General features: G+C 40.4%; 2 protein-coding genes across 2 annotated transcripts; one reads left to right on the top strand and one right to left on the bottom strand.

Moving 5' to 3' along the window:
• The first annotated feature begins 63 nt into the window (after positions 1–63).
• On the top strand, positions 64–13,527 carry gnsb (glucosamine (N-acetyl)-6-sulfatase (Sanfilippo disease IIID), b). The gene is made up of 13 exons (XM_084746092.1): positions 64–479; positions 3,463–3,522; positions 5,802–6,005; positions 7,154–7,219; positions 7,314–7,412; positions 8,947–9,114; positions 9,211–9,293; positions 9,722–9,840; positions 9,931–10,034; positions 10,128–10,229; positions 10,316–10,426; positions 10,939–11,049; positions 11,140–13,527. Exons 1-13 carry the CDS (start codon positions 288–290, stop codon positions 11,287–11,289), a joined length of 1,569 nt encoding a protein of 522 aa, XP_084602218.1. The 5' UTR covers positions 64–287; the 3' UTR covers positions 11,290–13,527.
• A 555-nt stretch (positions 13,528–14,082) lies between these two features.
• On the bottom strand, positions 14,083–16,663 carry mrps24 (mitochondrial ribosomal protein S24). Its single transcript, XM_084746417.1, has 4 exons — positions 16,414–16,663; positions 15,525–15,602; positions 15,212–15,323; positions 14,083–14,557 (listed from the first exon to the last, which is right to left on the bottom strand). The coding sequence occupies exons 1-4, from the start codon at positions 16,453–16,455 to the stop codon at positions 14,274–14,276; spliced, it is 516 nt and encodes a 171-aa protein (XP_084602543.1). The 5' UTR covers positions 16,456–16,663; the 3' UTR covers positions 14,083–14,273.
• Positions 16,664–16,757: the final 94 nt, after the last annotated feature.

The raw sequence follows: 16,757 nt of genomic DNA on the forward strand, positions 1-16,757 counted from the left end.
TCCTCAAACTCTCACAGTGTGTGTGTGTTTGAGAGAGTGTGTGTGTGTGTATGTGTGTGTATCTGACCAGCTTAATTCAAACCACACACACACACAAACTCAGTCACACACAGACACACTCCCCTCTGAGCAGGAAGTGAAACCGAGCTTCAGTTGAACAGCGCAGTGAACAGAGTGTGTGTGTCAGTGACAGAGTCACAGTCACAGTGTGTGTGTGTGTGTGTGTGTGTCAGAGTGTGTGTGTGTAGCAGCTGCAGGCCCGGTGCTGCTGCGGTGCGCGAGGCCTAATGGCAGGTCTGAGGAGCGGATCGGGAGCGACGGTCGCCCCCCACGCGGGACTCCCAGCAGCCCTCACGCTCCTCGCGCTGCTGTCGACGCTGCTGCTCACCTGCTGCGTCAGGTGCGCCGAACCGAGCGTCAAACCGAGCAACATCATCCTGATCGTGTCCGACGACCAGGACGTTCAGCTGGGGGGGATGGTGAGTAAAAACACCTATCAATAATCACATGTATTGATCCCAGATAGACCTGTGAGCGTGTTTCTCATGCTCTTACCTTCACACACACACCTGTCAGGGTGTATAGTGTGTTTATATTGATGCAAAGTTAAGTTTAGAGTCACCTTATCACACTTTATGGTGTTTTTATCACATTATTATCCATATTATATCGACACAGAAGCTCAGAACTGGGCTGTTCAGTCTGCTGGTCTCAGGAAGGAAACATGTTTCACTGCTGGAACTAAAAGTTCATTAATCAAGTGAACTGATAGGCAGAATTCATTCATTTACAACAGTTTATAATAATAATAATAATAATAATAACTTAATGTATGTAACATTAAGTAAAATTAAATAGAAATGACAACATGTCAATAAAAATAAAGGGATTAGAATAGTCGATATAGATAAAGATGGAACAGATAATAAGGCGACATCCTGTCATATCAATTCAAATAAACACAAAAGATTAAAATAGTTTAAACGACGACATCACATAAGATCAAGTCTATAAAACAAGTTGGATAAGAGTTTATTGATCCACAGGAGACAGATGCAGGTGAACACAGGAAATAAATTATCATGCTCATAAATAAAAGGTATTAAATTCTGGCTATAAAGTTATAAAGTGAATAAGAACTGTATCAATAAGATAATAATGATTATAGATTATGAGTCCAGCTGCTCTGTTACCGGTCATGTGTGTTCTCCAAAAATCTTCAGTTTGTTTCTTTTTTTTTTATAATGATATTGTCTGATATTGATCACTGACCCCTGAAGTGAACTGGCAAATATCAAATAGTCGCCCAAACAATCAATATATCAGATCATGATGAAACTTGTGAAACATGTTTTGTCTCATAGATGGATTTCTGGTTTATAAATGTTACATCGTGTGCACACATTCAGCAAAACGTCTTTGGTAGCTGGTCAAAAGATTTTATTCAACAGCTGTAATCAACATATATTCAGTGTAGTTTTGTAAATAACTGCTGACTGAATCATAAAATGTCATATCACAGCTTGTAAAATGTAAAAACAGTAAAATGTCGGCTGACTCATGAAGTCGCCTCACTAAGTTTACTATGTGATGCTGACGTGTTAATTTTGCTCAACTTCCCTGTTTTTTGTTGGTTATTGAGGCTGTTTATCAAACGTAACACATCAATAAATTATTTTACTCAAAGTGAAAATCACAAGACATGGGACACGAGCGAAAACTTTGTAGGTCTGTAACAGTGACGAGCCGACGCCGATTATATCAGAAAGTACCTCAGACTGTGCCGATTGCATCAATACATTAGATCTCAGTAATGGTGAGGAATTGATGAGAAAACACACTGAGGCAGAGATCTGCAGCGAGGGCTGGCGAGAAAGAGCGAGAAAGAGTGAGAGAGGAGCGCAAACAAACTGTTGACATGTTTACAGGCTGCAGGCTGTGTCTCCTGAAGTGTCCTCCTCGATCGTGTCCAGGAGGGAACCTTTGAACTCGCGAGATCATGGATTAGGTTAGAATAATCAATCCCACAGGATTAGAGACCACAGGTCTGGGGTTTTCTTTTAGACACGACCGTCCTCCTTCTCGCCAGCACGGCCCAAGAGAGGGAGAGGAAGAGAGAGACCCCACGCTATTAGGAGAAAAAGTTGCTAAATTTGTCACTGCTCGCTTTTTCTAAGTCACTAAAAGAGCCTGGAAAGATGCTAAATCTTTTGGCAACACTGGTTGTGCTGTGTGGACAAACGCTGCCGTCTGCCCCCTAGTTCCTCGTGCATCTCTGTGATGTCATCGCACTGAAACCCGTCTACAAGGACGCTCTAGAGGGCACTTTATCACATTACATCTACCAAAGGGCATCCAGGAGGGCAGTCTTTCGAAACATGGGGGTGACCCTTCCCCACTGAGTCTGTGAATGCTTTGCCAGGTGTTTTGTGTCGGTCTGTGGAGATTTTGTGCAAAGATGCAGCCACAAAACCTTAAAGGTGTACAGCTGAGATCAAAATGAAGGCAGAGTTCTAAGTTGGATGTGATCCGAGCAGTTCGCCGGAAGTAGTGGGCTCTGAATCATAGTTGTAGCGCCACCTGCAGGAAATTAGAGGCTCTAAACTCTTACAAGCACCGACAAAAGTAAGCAGAAAGTTTATGTGAACATAAACTTTACTGGCTTTTCTATACGGTGGTATTTATACACACGTAACTGTTAATTGAGTAACACCGCTGACACGCCCACCAAACCAGAGAAAACGTCCTTCAAAACTTGTTGCACACCATTTTGAGAAAACACACAAAACTGTGTCCCAGATCTGACTGCAGTTTGTTCTGGAACAAAGCCTCAACTAATAATTATCTTCATTAGCAATCAATCTGCTGATTGTTTTCTCAATCAGTTGATTATCCATGTGGTCTGTAAAATGTGAAAAGGGACAATTACAGCTTCCCAGACCCCGAGGTGACACAATGAAGTTGATTTCTTTTGTGCAAAGAACAGTGAAAAACTTAAAAATATCCAGCTGACTGTCGTGTAGGATGAGGAACAGCAGCAAATACTCACATTTGAGCAGAGTGATTTTTCCTATTTGCTTGAAAAATTACTTAAACAATGAATTGATTGTTAAAATAGTTGCATTTCAATATGCATTGTCACTTGTCAATTAATCTGTCACCTAATCGTGTTTGATCTTCACCAAATAATGGTAGATAAATGTTAAAATAATCAATAGTTCCAACTGTTAAAACCACGTTTTTCAGACAGTAACAAACACGAGCGGTCCACCCAGTAACTGTTAATTAAACAGAGACGTAACATTAAAGTTAACAAGTTCATATCACTGTCGGTGCTCATAGACCTTCTCAGTTTATTGTTATTTATAGAGCAGAGGCTGTTTTGTCCTTTGATTTCTCTCTGGGCTCTTTTGCATGTTATGACACTTTGGATGTTTGTCTGTTCTTGTTCCTGTTCTGCAGAACCCGATGAAGAAAACTAAAGCCTTAATAGGAGATGCAGGAGCAACATTTGTGAATGCTGTGAGTATTTCCATTTCATGCTGCTTTATACTTTTTATTTCAGAGGGAAATGCTGTACTTTTTACTCCACTGTATTTATTCTGCAGCTGCTGGTACATTTCAGATCAAGATATTTCATTAAAAACAAAAGTGAAGTTTATAGAATACAGGCATAGACTGCGAATAAAGAAGAACCACTTCCTCCTGCTGTACAAAAATGAAACCAAATGATCCCAGATACGAGTGCTGCCATCTTGCACTGGTGACATCATTCATCATCAGTCAGAGTCTATGCAGCGGTGATCGAGGTTTGAGTCGCAGGGTTGAGGTCAGTCATGACGTGAAACCACTTTTTATAGCATCAAATAATTAATGAAAACCAAACTGATTGGAAAAATAAATACTTGATAAAATATCAGCATGATACGAACTACCTAAAATGACACAAACCATGTTAGAGAAAAATTTATTTTGACTGATGTGACATTGAGGGGGCGGGATTTATGACCTATATTGCACCCAGCCAGCAGGAGGCGATCAAGATGTTCTGCCTTCACTTTTGAGGATCTGTCATTTCGTCCGTCTTCATATGCAGCCAGTAAATACAACACACGGTTAAAGATTAAACCGGCGGTTGTGAAACGTCTTGTGATGTGTCAGATGTCTCTGAGTCGTCAGCTCAGTAATTTCCTCTCTGAACTTCTCACATGGTCTCATGTGAACTCGACAAAAATCTGAACGCAACACTTTTGTTTTTGCTTCCATTTCTCACGAGTTGAAGTGAAAGATCTCAGACCGCTTCTGTGCACAGAAAAATGTTTATTTCTCTCAAATTTAAATCACAAATTTGTTAAAATTCGTGTTTGTGAGTACTTACTCCTTTGCCATCTGACAGGTGTGTCATGTAAAGATGCTGATTAAACAGCAGGATTATTCCACAGGTGTTCCTTGAACTGGTCACAATAAAAGGACACTAAAATATTTAATATTTAAAATATTTTATTAGTCGTTTCCAAACTGCTTTTCCTTCAGTTCTGAAACGCCTCTCTTTTTGTTCTTTAAAATTCCTGCAGCGCCTGAAGGCAGCAGGATATGTTGATGAAGAAGTGCAGCACCAGAGCGCGGTGCCATTACACACAGCTGTTACCTGTGTTTACCTTCACTAAATCACCTGAAAATGAAACCAGGCTGACAGATTATAACCACACAGACGTCTACACACATCAGACTTTATAGCTTTTCAGGAAGTAGACGTCTGGTTGCCACGGCTCATCTCTTTTCTAAATGGAAAATCAGACTCTTGGGTGCAGATTTGTGTTGATGTGTGTTAGGCTGAACAATTTGGAAAGAATATCTACCTGCAATTATGTTTTACTGATATTGCAAATGTGATATGATTTGCAATAAACCTTTCAGATATTTTTTTTTTTAACTTTGAATCATGAAAACTGAGATAAAAACATAAGTGTGAACACTTTTGTTGAGACGAATAATTGTGTGATGCCCAAAGAAGTTACATTTTCCAATACTTCATAAACAAAAGTAATGATTAGAAAAAAGTAACAGAAATGTGCTTTTTCGTCTTTCCTCTCCCACTGTAGTCTGCTGGAAACCCCTGTACAGCCTGTATGAAACACAGTGAATGTTGTGTCCTATGAACTCAGATGAGACTAGTCTTGGTTGCTAAGAGACACATGCAGGGAAATTTGAGTAATTAGCCTAATGAGCTAATTAATGAGCTGGAAATGTCCTGTTTGCCAAATTATAAAATACATTCAGGCTGTAATGAAGCATTTTGCACAAATAATTGCATAAGTTTACATTTCTTGACGTCAACAAACATGGACTTAGACCCTCAAGTCCTCTCTCAGCAACCAGGGTGAATTTCATCCACTGATCCTGCAGACCAGACCGGGTCGAAGCCCACAGGAGATTTTATTTGGGTCCCCAAGTAAATAAAAAAAAAATATGAAGGAAATTCTGCAAATTTAAGATTTATATTTGCAGTACACCTTTTATAAAACATTTAAAATATGAGAGGGAAAAATAAAAGCCTGTTAATTAATTAAGTCTAAAAGCACTTCTGTTAAATTTATTTCTCATTTATAAAGTTTTAACGTGTGTTTTCGAACACGCAGCTGCATTTGTCTTAGATTACACACAGTTTTAACATGTTGAAACTGAAAGATTTACACATCCTCATCTCCACTGTCATGCTTCTCTTTCATCATCTTTTTTTCCCCCCACTCCTCCTCTGTTCCCCTATTCTCTTCCTCCTCTCGCTTCCTCCTCCTGTGAAGTTTACAGTCACGCCGCTGTGCTGCCCCAGCAGGAGCAGCATTCTGACCGGCCGGTACCCCCACAACCACGAGGTGAGGAACAACTCTGTGTCTGGGAACTGCTCCAGCCCTCAGTGGCAGAAAGGCCAAGAGCCCGAGGCCTTCCCCAACTACCTCAACAAGCAGGGGTACCAGACGTTCTTCGCTGGGAAATATCTGAACCAGGTCTGGACAAACGCTTTATCAGTTTATAACACTTCCTGTTTTGGCTGGGGGGGGCGGGGGGGGGGGGGGGGGGTCATGCACTCTAAATGCCGTGTCAAAGTTGCACCATTAGTTGGTCGAGTGTTGGAGTTTCCCCACCGGCCGTTACTCTTTCAAAATGAATAGGAAAAAACATTAGCTGCATACCAGAACCAGTGTTAAACCGACGCTGACTGCTCAGGGGGCAGGATGTGCTGCAGGGTCGTGGTCAGGTCGCAGCGGCTTTGGCAGCGGTGGTGGGTGGGTTAGTCACCTTGGTTTTTATTGTCTTTCTGCAACTCGGGGCTGCACATTGAAATGAGAGTTTTTATGCTACACAGAAGATACAGATAATTAGAGTTAGATCATCCCAAATCAAACATGCATGTGGAGTTCTCAGCCTTCGCTCCAGTATAATGGGATGAAAGGACACTCGGTGGTGCTGAAGGATCACATATACAGAAAAATTCTGCTGATAAAACAAACAAAAAAAGGCCAATATCTGGCTGATGGATACATCTGTCATTAAACACAACTGGAACCTCTGACATCATGCAGTGACTCAAGTTTTGGATTCACTAACAAAGACCTCACCTTATGTTCAGTATAAAGATATATGGGATATGATGGGATTTGAAAAGGATGGAAGAGGGTCATGTGCGAACGGATGATAGAGATCAAAGGGAGGAATGAAAGAGTTGACGAGAGGGATGGAGGGAATCGATGAAAAGGATGAAGGATTTGAGGTATAAAGGAGTAAAAGAGCGCAATGAAGGGGTTGAGTGATGGAGGGACCAAGGAGAGGGATGAAGAGGACGAGGAATGAAGGGACTGAGGAAAGGGATGAAGGGTCAAAGAGGTATTTCTGCAGTCACTCAAATGTTGGATTTCTAAGTATAAATCATAAACTGCTCCTACAGGACAAATAGCATGTTTAAGCTCTTTTAGTCTGTGTAAGATAATATGAAACTGCCTGAGTAACAACCAAGGAACATTATCAAACATTTACTGACGTACAAACAAACAAAAAGCAGTGGATTGAGGGATTGAGGGCCACCCAGCATCCTACCCGGGGCCAGATTTGACCCACAAGCCACAAGTTGTAACTCGACTGTTTTTTCTGTCATCAGTATGGTAAGAAAGACGCAGGAGACGTCGGCCATATTCCTCCTGGCTGGGACCAGTGGAACGCACTGGTGAGTCTTAAACACACGCATGTAAACACACATAAATACTAATATTTCTGAAGTACCTCTGCAGTCACAGCAGCCTTTTTCGATGTGGTTCCAGGTGGGGAACTCACAGTACTACAACTACACACTGTCAGTCAACGGCAAAGAGGAGAAGCACGGAGACAGTTATGAAAAGGACTACCTCACTGACCTCATAGTGAGTACTAATCACGTTCTTTAGCGCTGTGTGTAGCGAGCCTGTGATCAGCAGTCATGCATCTGTACAGACGTTTCTGTAAAGGTTTACGGGAACAAAATGACTGTTCACCTCCAAACTGTCTGAATCAGCTGCTGCTGTAGAAATGTAAAATGTGTGGTGAGTCTTCTTTGTCAGCCAGTCAGCAGGGTGGGATGTTAATCATCCACAACTGGTTGGTTCAGTAGAAACGTAAGAAAACAGGTTTGTACTGCATTTCACTTCTGTCTCAGTATTCACATTTAGATTTTAGAGCTTCTGATTGAAGGCTTTTGTTTTCTTTGCGTTTTTATTTAAATCTGTGTCGCCCTCTGTTTCATGGTGTCACGCTCCTGCTGCTGCGATCACCCTCGTCAGCTGACGGACGAGTCTCTCTGCTTTAATCATCGTTTATGAGGGCTGAACTTTCTCTTGTCAGCTGCCCGGCTGGCTGCCTTCGTTACGTAACGAAAGGGTTTGTTGTTGCACTCTCATAAAGTTGAGGAACTTGTGGGCAGCAGACTAAACAACATTATGAGTTTACAACCGTGCTGCTTTACACTGGTGGCACTTTCTAATTTGTAATTTAGGTGCAGCCGGTAATACGTTTTATGTGTCACTTTTTTTTTTGTTAGTTCCCATACATAAGTGGGGCTGGGATGGTTCACTTATCTCCCGTTTTGATACTATCACGATGAAGTATTGCACTTCAATATGATGATTTTTTGTGATTTTTGTTTGCTTTTCTAACACTAGAGCGTGGGAAAAAGTTCAGTTGTACACTTTGAGAGGCTGTATATCACGATTCATATCTCCAAAAACAATGGACATCACATGTCAGTTGGTCTTTGAGTTTTATTACAGAAACATCGTTGCTATACTACATATAAAAGTGGTAAATTAAATACTTCTGAAGGAAACTTCAGCTGTTCCTGCTCCAAAAGCTGCACAAAGCCCCCAATGTGAGCATTCAAATTAATATTCTTCACATAGAACCGTCCTTTCAAAACTCTGGACTTGACTGCATATGAAAATGGGAAATAAAATGCACAATGGCATAAATAAAAGTATATACTTTTTTAAATAAAGTGCTGTATCTGTCTGTTCCTGCTCATCAAGTAGTGAAAAATAAATAAAATATAAATATATATGCTTCCTTCTCTTGGTAGAAGAAGTTGCATAATTTCCAAAGTAATTTCAGCTTTGAAAAGGCTCCATTAACCCGCTGTGAGACTGTCACGTCTAATAACATGTATTTTGCAGAGTGAGATCAGTTGTTATTTTCCTGGTGTGATAATGACTCACAGATGTAGGAAATGTACAAACCTCCGTGTTCAGCTCGGTTTATTTTCTCACGCGGTCATTTACAGACTGTTGGTGTTTGTGGCCCGATATCTGATCCTGGTTCGAACAAACAAAGACGCCGTTGTTTCCTCTGAGCCTCCCCACCTGCGTTTTTTAATTTAAGGTGAGATTTTGTAGCGTATTCAGTCTTGTCTTGTATTCGTCGATCCAGGCGAACCGGTCCCTTAAGTTCCTGGACGACAGGAGCCCTCAGCACCCGTTCTTCATGATGCTGTCCCCTCCAGCTCCTCACTCCCCCTGGACGGCTGCACCGCAGTACCAGAAAGAGTTCAGCGACGTTAAAGCCCCTCGAGACGGCAGCTTTGACAAACCAGGGAAGGTTTGTCCAGCTTAACGTCAATCATTATTAAATCCGATAAATGTTTTTCTAAACAGTCTTTTCTAGTGAATCTCTATTTGTGTGTGTGTGTTTCAGGACAAACACTGGCTGCTGCGTCAGCCCAGTAACCCCATGTCAAGCAGCTCACTCGACTTCCTGGATAATGCTTACAGGAAAAGGTACGACTGACCAACATTTCTCTGGTGTGTTGTTTCCAAGTTAACTGTTTGTATGAACATTTATGAAGTTATAATGTCGTGTTATGGCGGGATGTTGGCTCGCTACAAGTCTTGCAGTGTTGGAAGAAGTATTCACATCTTTTACGTAAGAATAAGTAGCAGTACAACGGTGTAGAAATACTTTGTTACAGGTCAGTGCATTCAAAATTTTACTTTAGTAAAAGAACATAAATAAAAGCAGAGTCAGCAGGATTTTTCTGAGCTGTTCTTAAATGCATCAGGACATCAAATACCAACGTTTTGGATTGGTTGGTTTCGGTTCCAGCCAGTGACCTTTGTTTCATGCCACACCCTCAATAAAAAAACATCCAAAAATTATCTTAAAACGAAACTTTAAGAAAACGTCTAAATAATGGTGTGTCCTGCAGGTGGCAGACTCTGTTATCTGTGGACGACATGGTGGAGCTGCTGGTGAAGAAACTTGAGAGTGTAAAGGAGCTGAACAACACCTACATCTTCTACACCTCAGACAACGGCTACCACACAGGTCTGAACGCTCTGCGACCAGAGAATCTCCTGCAAATACACACAGTATTTCCTGTCTGTGAGCTGTAATCGTCTGTCCTCTCCGTTCCAGGTCAGTTCTCTCTGCCCATCGATAAGAGGCAGCTGTATGAATTTGACATCAGGGTCCCGCTCATGGTCCGCGGCCCCGGCATCAAACCCAACCAGACACTGCAGGTCACAAACAATCCTCCGCTGCAGAAAAGTGGCTATAATCTTTGCCTCTAGTTTGTTTGTTTTTTTTAAATTCTTTCTTTACGTCTCCTTCAGGCTCCGGTGTTGAACATCGACCTGGCTCCCACCATACTGGACATATCTGGTACCAACCTGTCCTCTGTGAACGTGGACGGACAGTCTTTCCTCTCTCAGATGGTCAGCTGTTTCTTTAAATGTTTTCCTGAATGTTGCTTTTTCCTCGATCTTAAAAACTAAACTTTAAACTCTGTGACTGTTTCTAGGCGCCGTCTCTGCGTAACGGCACAGTGCGTCCCTTCTTCTTGGTTGAGTACACCGGAGAGGGACACCCAACAACAGATCCTGCTTGTCCCAAACTCGGCCCTGGACTGTCTGTGAGTGTCTAGACTGTGTAAAATGTAAATTAAAAACAGGAAGCATAGCATAGAAATATTTTCTGTTTTCTTTACTCCTCTCTGACAATGAAGTAAATATCTTTGAGTTGTGGACAACAGAAGACATTTGAGGAAGTCATCTTGGACTGATGAGCGCTGATGAACATTTTCTGGACCAAACAACTAATCGATTAATCATAATAATTATTGCCAGATTGATTGGCACTGAAAATAATCATCGTTGCAGCCCTGCAAAGATGTTTTCTGTGGAATCTGATGTGTTGGCCAGTGCATCTCTGCAGCACCACAAATATTTTACAAACAAAAGTTTTATCAAGTATTTCACCTCCTGCTATTTGAAAATTGCAGCAGACCAGATTGTGATTTCAGTAAATTTTTTTTTAACTGTTCAGCCCTATATGACAGTAGTGCAGAGCATTAAAACAAAATGGTAGCAAGAATTGTCAATAATTCTTAGTTGTCACATTAACTCAACACTTGATTTTCTCCAGCAATGTTTCCCAGACTGCGTGTGCGAAGACGCCTACAACAACACGTACGCCTGCGTCAGGACCCTCGACAGTAAAAACAACCTGCAGTACTGCGAGTTTGCAGACAACGAGGTACAGCAAACGTGTTTGTGTTCGACATACTGGTACGTGTGAGTTGCTGTGCGAAAAAGACTCAGCGTCTGTTCTTGTTTGTGTCCCCAGTCGTTTGTGGAAGTGTACAACCTGACGTCGGACCCCCACCAGCTGGAGAACATCGTGAAGAAGGTGGATCCGGCCGTCCTGCAGGCGATGAACCAGCGGCTCATAAAGCTGCAGTCCTGTGAGGGCGACAGCTGCCGCAACATCAAGTAAAGAAGAAGAAGAAGAAGAAGCAGCCAAACAGACTGCGTCATACTCAACAGTGGAAGGTTTACCACAAGTATGATAGTTAATAGAAAGGCCATTTTTCACAAATATGTTTCCTACTGTGAAGTTTTGACACGTCACAGGAGGAAAAGCTCAGGTGTAAATAATAAAATCAGTGATGGCTGAGTTCCATTTAGCTGTTTCAGGGTCCTGGTGTTGTGCATGCTGGCTCACTGTCACACCATCATGGTTTACTGGGACACCTAAACAGAACAGAGCCACCTTTAAAGGAAAAGAAAACATTTTGGGAAAAACATATATTCACTTTCTTGCTGAGGGTTAGATGAGAAGATTGATCCCACTCTCATGCCTCTGTGGCTGGAGACAGTTAGCTAACGTTAGCATAAAGACCATTTCCGCTGCTTAAATCTGCTGCTAATAAAACAATCATTTCCCCAAGAAGAACTTATTTAATCTTAAAGGAATAGTTTGATAGTTCTAGATTAGTTAGTTTCTGAGAGTAAGATGAGAAGATTGATACCACTCTCATGTCTGTATGCTAAACATGAAGCTACAGCTATGAGACAGTTAGCTTAATGTAGCATAAAGACTTCTGTACAAAAACATAAAATAATCTTTTTGAGGGTTAGAGGAACAGAGTGAACATTAACCACTCTACATTATGCTAGATATGTAGCTGGAGCCAGTAGCCAGTTAGCTTAGCTTAGCAGAAAGACTGGAAACAGGGAGAAACAGCTAGCCTGGCTTTGTCCAGAGGGAAGAAAATATAAATTGCAGCACATCTAAAGTTCACTAAGAAACTTAATGTCTTGTTTGTTCAATCGGTACAAAAACTGGGCACATAAACATGAGTGCTACAACTGACTGCGTCTAGAAGTCACTGTGGCTAAAAGTTTAGCAAGCTAGGAAGTAGGTAACGTGATGCAGGAAATGTAAAGTCATAATGAAAAGATTACGCTATGGGGAACATTTTCCTCAAACATAACATTATGAAGAAAAACTAAACTAAGACTAAAACACCATCAGCTAATGCATCATAACTCGTGAACTTTGCTTCCCAAAATGTTGACCTTTTCCTTTAATGTCATCAGTAACACCTGTGCTTTTTCTACTATGACAAGTCAAAATGTCTGCTGTGAAAAACATAAATTTTTTTCTGAGCTGTGCTCGTATATTTCATACTTTTAGTTTATTATCTTTCCTCTGAAGATAAACTTACCCAGTTCATGTTTTGCAGATTTACTCCACCAGTCTGTGAAGAGTTTCTGCGTATAAACTGCACTATAAACTTTTTTCTTTCCAGTGTTCAGGGTTCAAAACGACGTCTGAACGTTTTCACAGAAACACAGTATGTTTATTTGTCAGGTGGAGATTGATCATTTTGTTCTTAAATGATGCACAACCAAAGCTGTCATTAAACCATTCATCTCTAAAGGGGTAGTTCAACATTTTGGGAATATGTTCAGTTGAGAGTTGGATAAAACGATGGATACAAGGGCAGCAACTAACTATTTTCATTGTCTGTTAATATGATATTTGAGCTTTTACAGAGGCTTTAAGTGTGGGACTGTTTCTTGGCGGGTCTCCGCCGGCTGGTTGCCTGATAAGAAATTGTCACAATTTGTCGTGTTGACATGTTAATTTTTGTACAAATTAAACAAAGAAGACATTCCGAGTTAATTAGAGAGCTTTAGAGGTGCTGCAAGGTGGATTTTCGTACTTTTGGACGGAGCCAGGCTAGCTGTTTCCCTCTGTCTTCTCGTTTGTGCTAAGCTAAGCTAGCGGGCTGCTGGCTCCTCATCCAACTCTGAACAAGATTTCCCAAAATGTCAAACTGTTTCTTTCTGATTGTATCTGCAGCTCTTCTAATGGAAGAAGTGAAGACAGAAAGTCTTTCTTGAGTGGACATGATTTGTTGTGCCTCAGATTTAAAGAATGGACAGTTTTTTGTTTTTATTTTAATCCTGATATTTGTTTATCACAATATTTTACAGCACAATGAGTATTAATAATAACATTTGTTAAGAGCCTTCCTCTTTTAAAAATGGAAAAAGTGCTGTGACGTTTTGTTTTTAATTGTGAGGAATTCATAAAGGGAAGTGAACGCTTTAATCCAGTGTGCCTTGTGTTTGCACTGACAATTCTCATGTGCCTTTTAAATGTGAATGTAGTATTTGCACTGTGATGAAATTGATTACAAATAAATCCAAATAAGCATTTAAATGCATTTGTCATGTGGATCTTTTTGAATGGTGTCAAACAGCAAAACCAGAATAACCAATATATTAACGGTTAATAAATGGTTTATAACACCAATCATCAAAGTTTCGCACCAGTTCCACTGATCCACACGTACGTCTCAATGAACCAACTCGATGTTTTCTCTTGTTTTTCACTGGGTTTGTTTTGCATTTATATATATATATTTTTATTTTGTCACAGGTACTGAAAAGAAAACGTTTATCATTGCTGTTGACATTTATCAACACTCTGTGCACCTTTATTTTATCATTTCATTCTGTTTTGACTGAGTTCAAGCTCTAAAAACATTCTGCTTCTTTGTGAAATAACCTCTGGGTGTATTTCTTCATTTAGAAATAAAGCTCTTTTTTTTTTTTAAATATAATTATAAGCTGCTATAAAATCAGGCATTTTAGGCTGCAACAATCCCCCAAAAAGGCCTGTTAAATCCTGAAGGGACTGATCTTTTTCTCCAAACTACAAACCTTCATGATAACTACAGTACATATACTACTACAGTATATACACAGACAAACAAAGTGTTTCATATATTTATTAAACAATTTCAGACAATGTTACAACGACACACATATGACTGTATTTCCTTTAATTATAAGAGTTTCAGAGGCTGAAAACCTTTGAAAAGTCAATTTTTGGGAGCAGGAACAGAGACGGGAACAAAGTCACCAACATGTTGAAACCTGTAGTATTATCAGTACACAGTTCCATCAGAGGTACTTGTACACAGCTTTATCCTGCAGGGTCTGAATCTCTAACTTGACGGGACATTTGAAGAAGTGCGACAGCAGTGACTCTGAATAACCAATCAGGAAGTAGAACTTCTGCGGCGGTAGTTTCTGTAACATTAAAGCGCACACTATGAGCATGTTTCCGCGCCGTTTGATCACGACCTCATTGGCCAGGCAGCTGTGGAAGGTCCCGAACATGAAACGCCTGATGAAGACGTCCTCTAAGGTCCGTTCAGCTGCTCCGTCTTCACCTTTGAGGTTACCTGGAGGAAACGGGGACGAGAGTCGACCTGAAACATCCACTTCTATGGGCCAGTGAATTATACAGTTCTTAATCATACTTGACCACGAAACTCTTGTTTTTCTTTGCCCTCTCCCCATTTTCTTCCAGGATCACATTTCTCCTGTATTACTGCTGATTTATGCCATTTTTTCTTTTCACTGTCACAACCTGTTTCTGGCACTGTGCAACTCCAAACGTCCAAAATTTCCACCTGGACAGCAGACAAAAACACAGCTACACCAAACCAGACTGAAAGGAATTCCTGTTTCTGACGGAAAGTTTTTTAAGAATGGGGAATGCATTTTGTAAAATCTGCATCATCAATTTTCTTTTAGGGCAAGGTAAAAAATAAATAAAAGAAAGAAAACTAATGAATACTAGTTTATGTCAGAGGGGTGACTTATTCTGTATTTCTTTCCTGAGAATTAAAGAGTAAAACATAAAAATGCTGCAAAATGGAAACATGTTTTTGGGTTACAAAATTTCTATTTGCAGACAAAAATAAATTCTAAATAATCGAAATATTCTAAATACAACGTACACTTAAACTGATATTGGATGTTCCTAGTTGTCTAAAATACATTTTGCTGAACTATCCCTTTAAACTGCTCTCTAACATGTTGGTTGTACTCACTGGTGTGCTGTGACAGCCATCCTTTGCGGTGGCCGATGTAATGAGGTGCATGTGCTTGTTCGTAGGTCACAGGTCTGTCTCCTTTCCCCACTCGGACGCGAGCTGCTCGATTCTGGAAAATAAATGAAACAAAACAAAAAGAAAGACACCAAATGTCAGTAAAGGATTATCTTAAATTTATTTGTTTCGAAGGTTGCTGGTGAGCAAACTGATAACAAGGTCTGAGAATCTGAAGGAGGAGTGCTCACTGCATCGAGACATGTTACATCAGCCCGATGGTTAACTATGCAGATATTTAGGGCACAGTGTTTACCTTGCAGCACACTGCAGTGACGTGGAGGGATCTGCTTCCAGCGGAGCTGCACAATGAGCTGGACCTGGCAAAGGCAGCCTGCAGAGAAAACAGAAGAAACACCATGAAAGATTAAAACCATTAAATTACTATGAGAGGTGCTGAGAACAGAAGGTTTTTATGGGCTTAATGTTCAGAAATAATTTTGTCTCAATGCCTGTGGTTAAATATTGCCCTTTATAAACCTCAAAAAAATAAATTATGTCAACAAGGAACAGTAAGGCGGGGCTCTGTTGTTAAAATGCATAATATTTGATGAAAAGTGAATCACGACTTCTTTCGGACTTGAAACTCAGAGTTTAGGACTTGGCATTTGACTGCAAAGACTTGAGACTTGCAGATGATTTGTAAAACTCTGGTAGGTTTGATTAAGCACACATTAATTTGGTAAAATGCTCAATATGAGCACAAAATGATGAAGGCCTTGGAACTAGATTTTAACTGAGGACCCTTCAAGAAAGTATTCCAACCTCAGCAAACAAAACATCTGTATATATTTCTTTACTACTAACTAGTTATTACATATCGAGTCCATATCCTTTCATAAGCCTCTTTGGCTTCCAGCCAAACGTGCACAATGTTTCAATTTTTTGTTATTTTATTGTCTTTTGTATAAATATATGACGTGCAAATAAACTAGATTAAAATTAAACTACTAATTCAGTGGTATCAAACGTTTTGAGGCATCAGCAGTCAGACACGACACTGAGGCTAAACGGTATGTTTAGCTAACAGTTAGCTTTCAAATTAGCATGTTCTAAAATCGTGCGGCTGAATTAATTAGAGCTGATCTATATGTGCAATCGAAACGTGAGTTAATAGAAATGTATTAAACTTTAAATATCCTTACCATTAGCCTCACGCTCCCTGTGCTGCTCAAGGACGCCGCCATGTTTTTTGGAGTATTAAAATGCTAGGAGCGCACGAAGCTAACAGAGATAGTGGAGACCTATATGAACTAATTTGTTTTTATTTCAACGCCGTTATAGTTTTAACATAAAGTTAAATCACATAACTATAATGATTATAGGTCGTGTCAAAATGGCAAACTTGTTATTTCTCAGGGAATCTGTGCCTGTAGAGCGGAACTGTTTATTCCACAGTGAGGCATTTTTCCACCGGACGACTATTGAACTGTACCCACCGGATAGAGAAAAAATAAATGGTTTAGAAAAAGGCATGCTGTCAGTGCAT

The sequence above is a fragment of the Lutjanus erythropterus genome, chromosome 20 (genome assembly GCF_056507025.1).
Source record: "Lutjanus erythropterus isolate fLutEry1 chromosome 20, fLutEry1.hap2, whole genome shotgun sequence".
Classification (NCBI taxonomy): domain Eukaryota; kingdom Metazoa; phylum Chordata; class Actinopteri; order Lutjaniformes; family Lutjanidae; genus Lutjanus; species Lutjanus erythropterus.

Excerpts from the sequence above, each read along its gene's own strand:
- gnsb (XM_084746092.1), top strand. The coding sequence starts at position 288 with ATGGCAGGTCTGAGGAGCGGATCGGGAGCGACGGTCGCCCCCCACGCG. Across the intron at positions 9,294-9,721 it reads GATAATGCTTACAGGAAAAG|GTGGCAGACTCTGTTATCTG; the intron begins GTACGACTGACC and ends TGTGTCCTGCAG. Across the intron at positions 9,841-9,930 it reads AGACAACGGCTACCACACAG|GTCAGTTCTCTCTGCCCATC; the intron begins GTCTGAACGCTC and ends TCTCCGTTCCAG.
- mrps24 (XM_084746417.1), bottom strand. The coding sequence starts at position 16,455 with ATGGCGGCGTCCTTGAGCAGCACAGGGAGCGTGAGGCTAATG. Across the intron at positions 15,603-16,413 it reads CAGGGAGCGTGAGGCTAATG|GCTGCCTTTGCCAGGTCCAG; the intron begins GTAAGGATATTT and ends TTTTCTCTGCAG. Across the intron at positions 15,324-15,524 it reads TCACTGCAGTGTGCTGCAAG|AATCGAGCAGCTCGCGTCCG; the intron begins GTAAACACTGTG and ends TTTATTTTCCAG.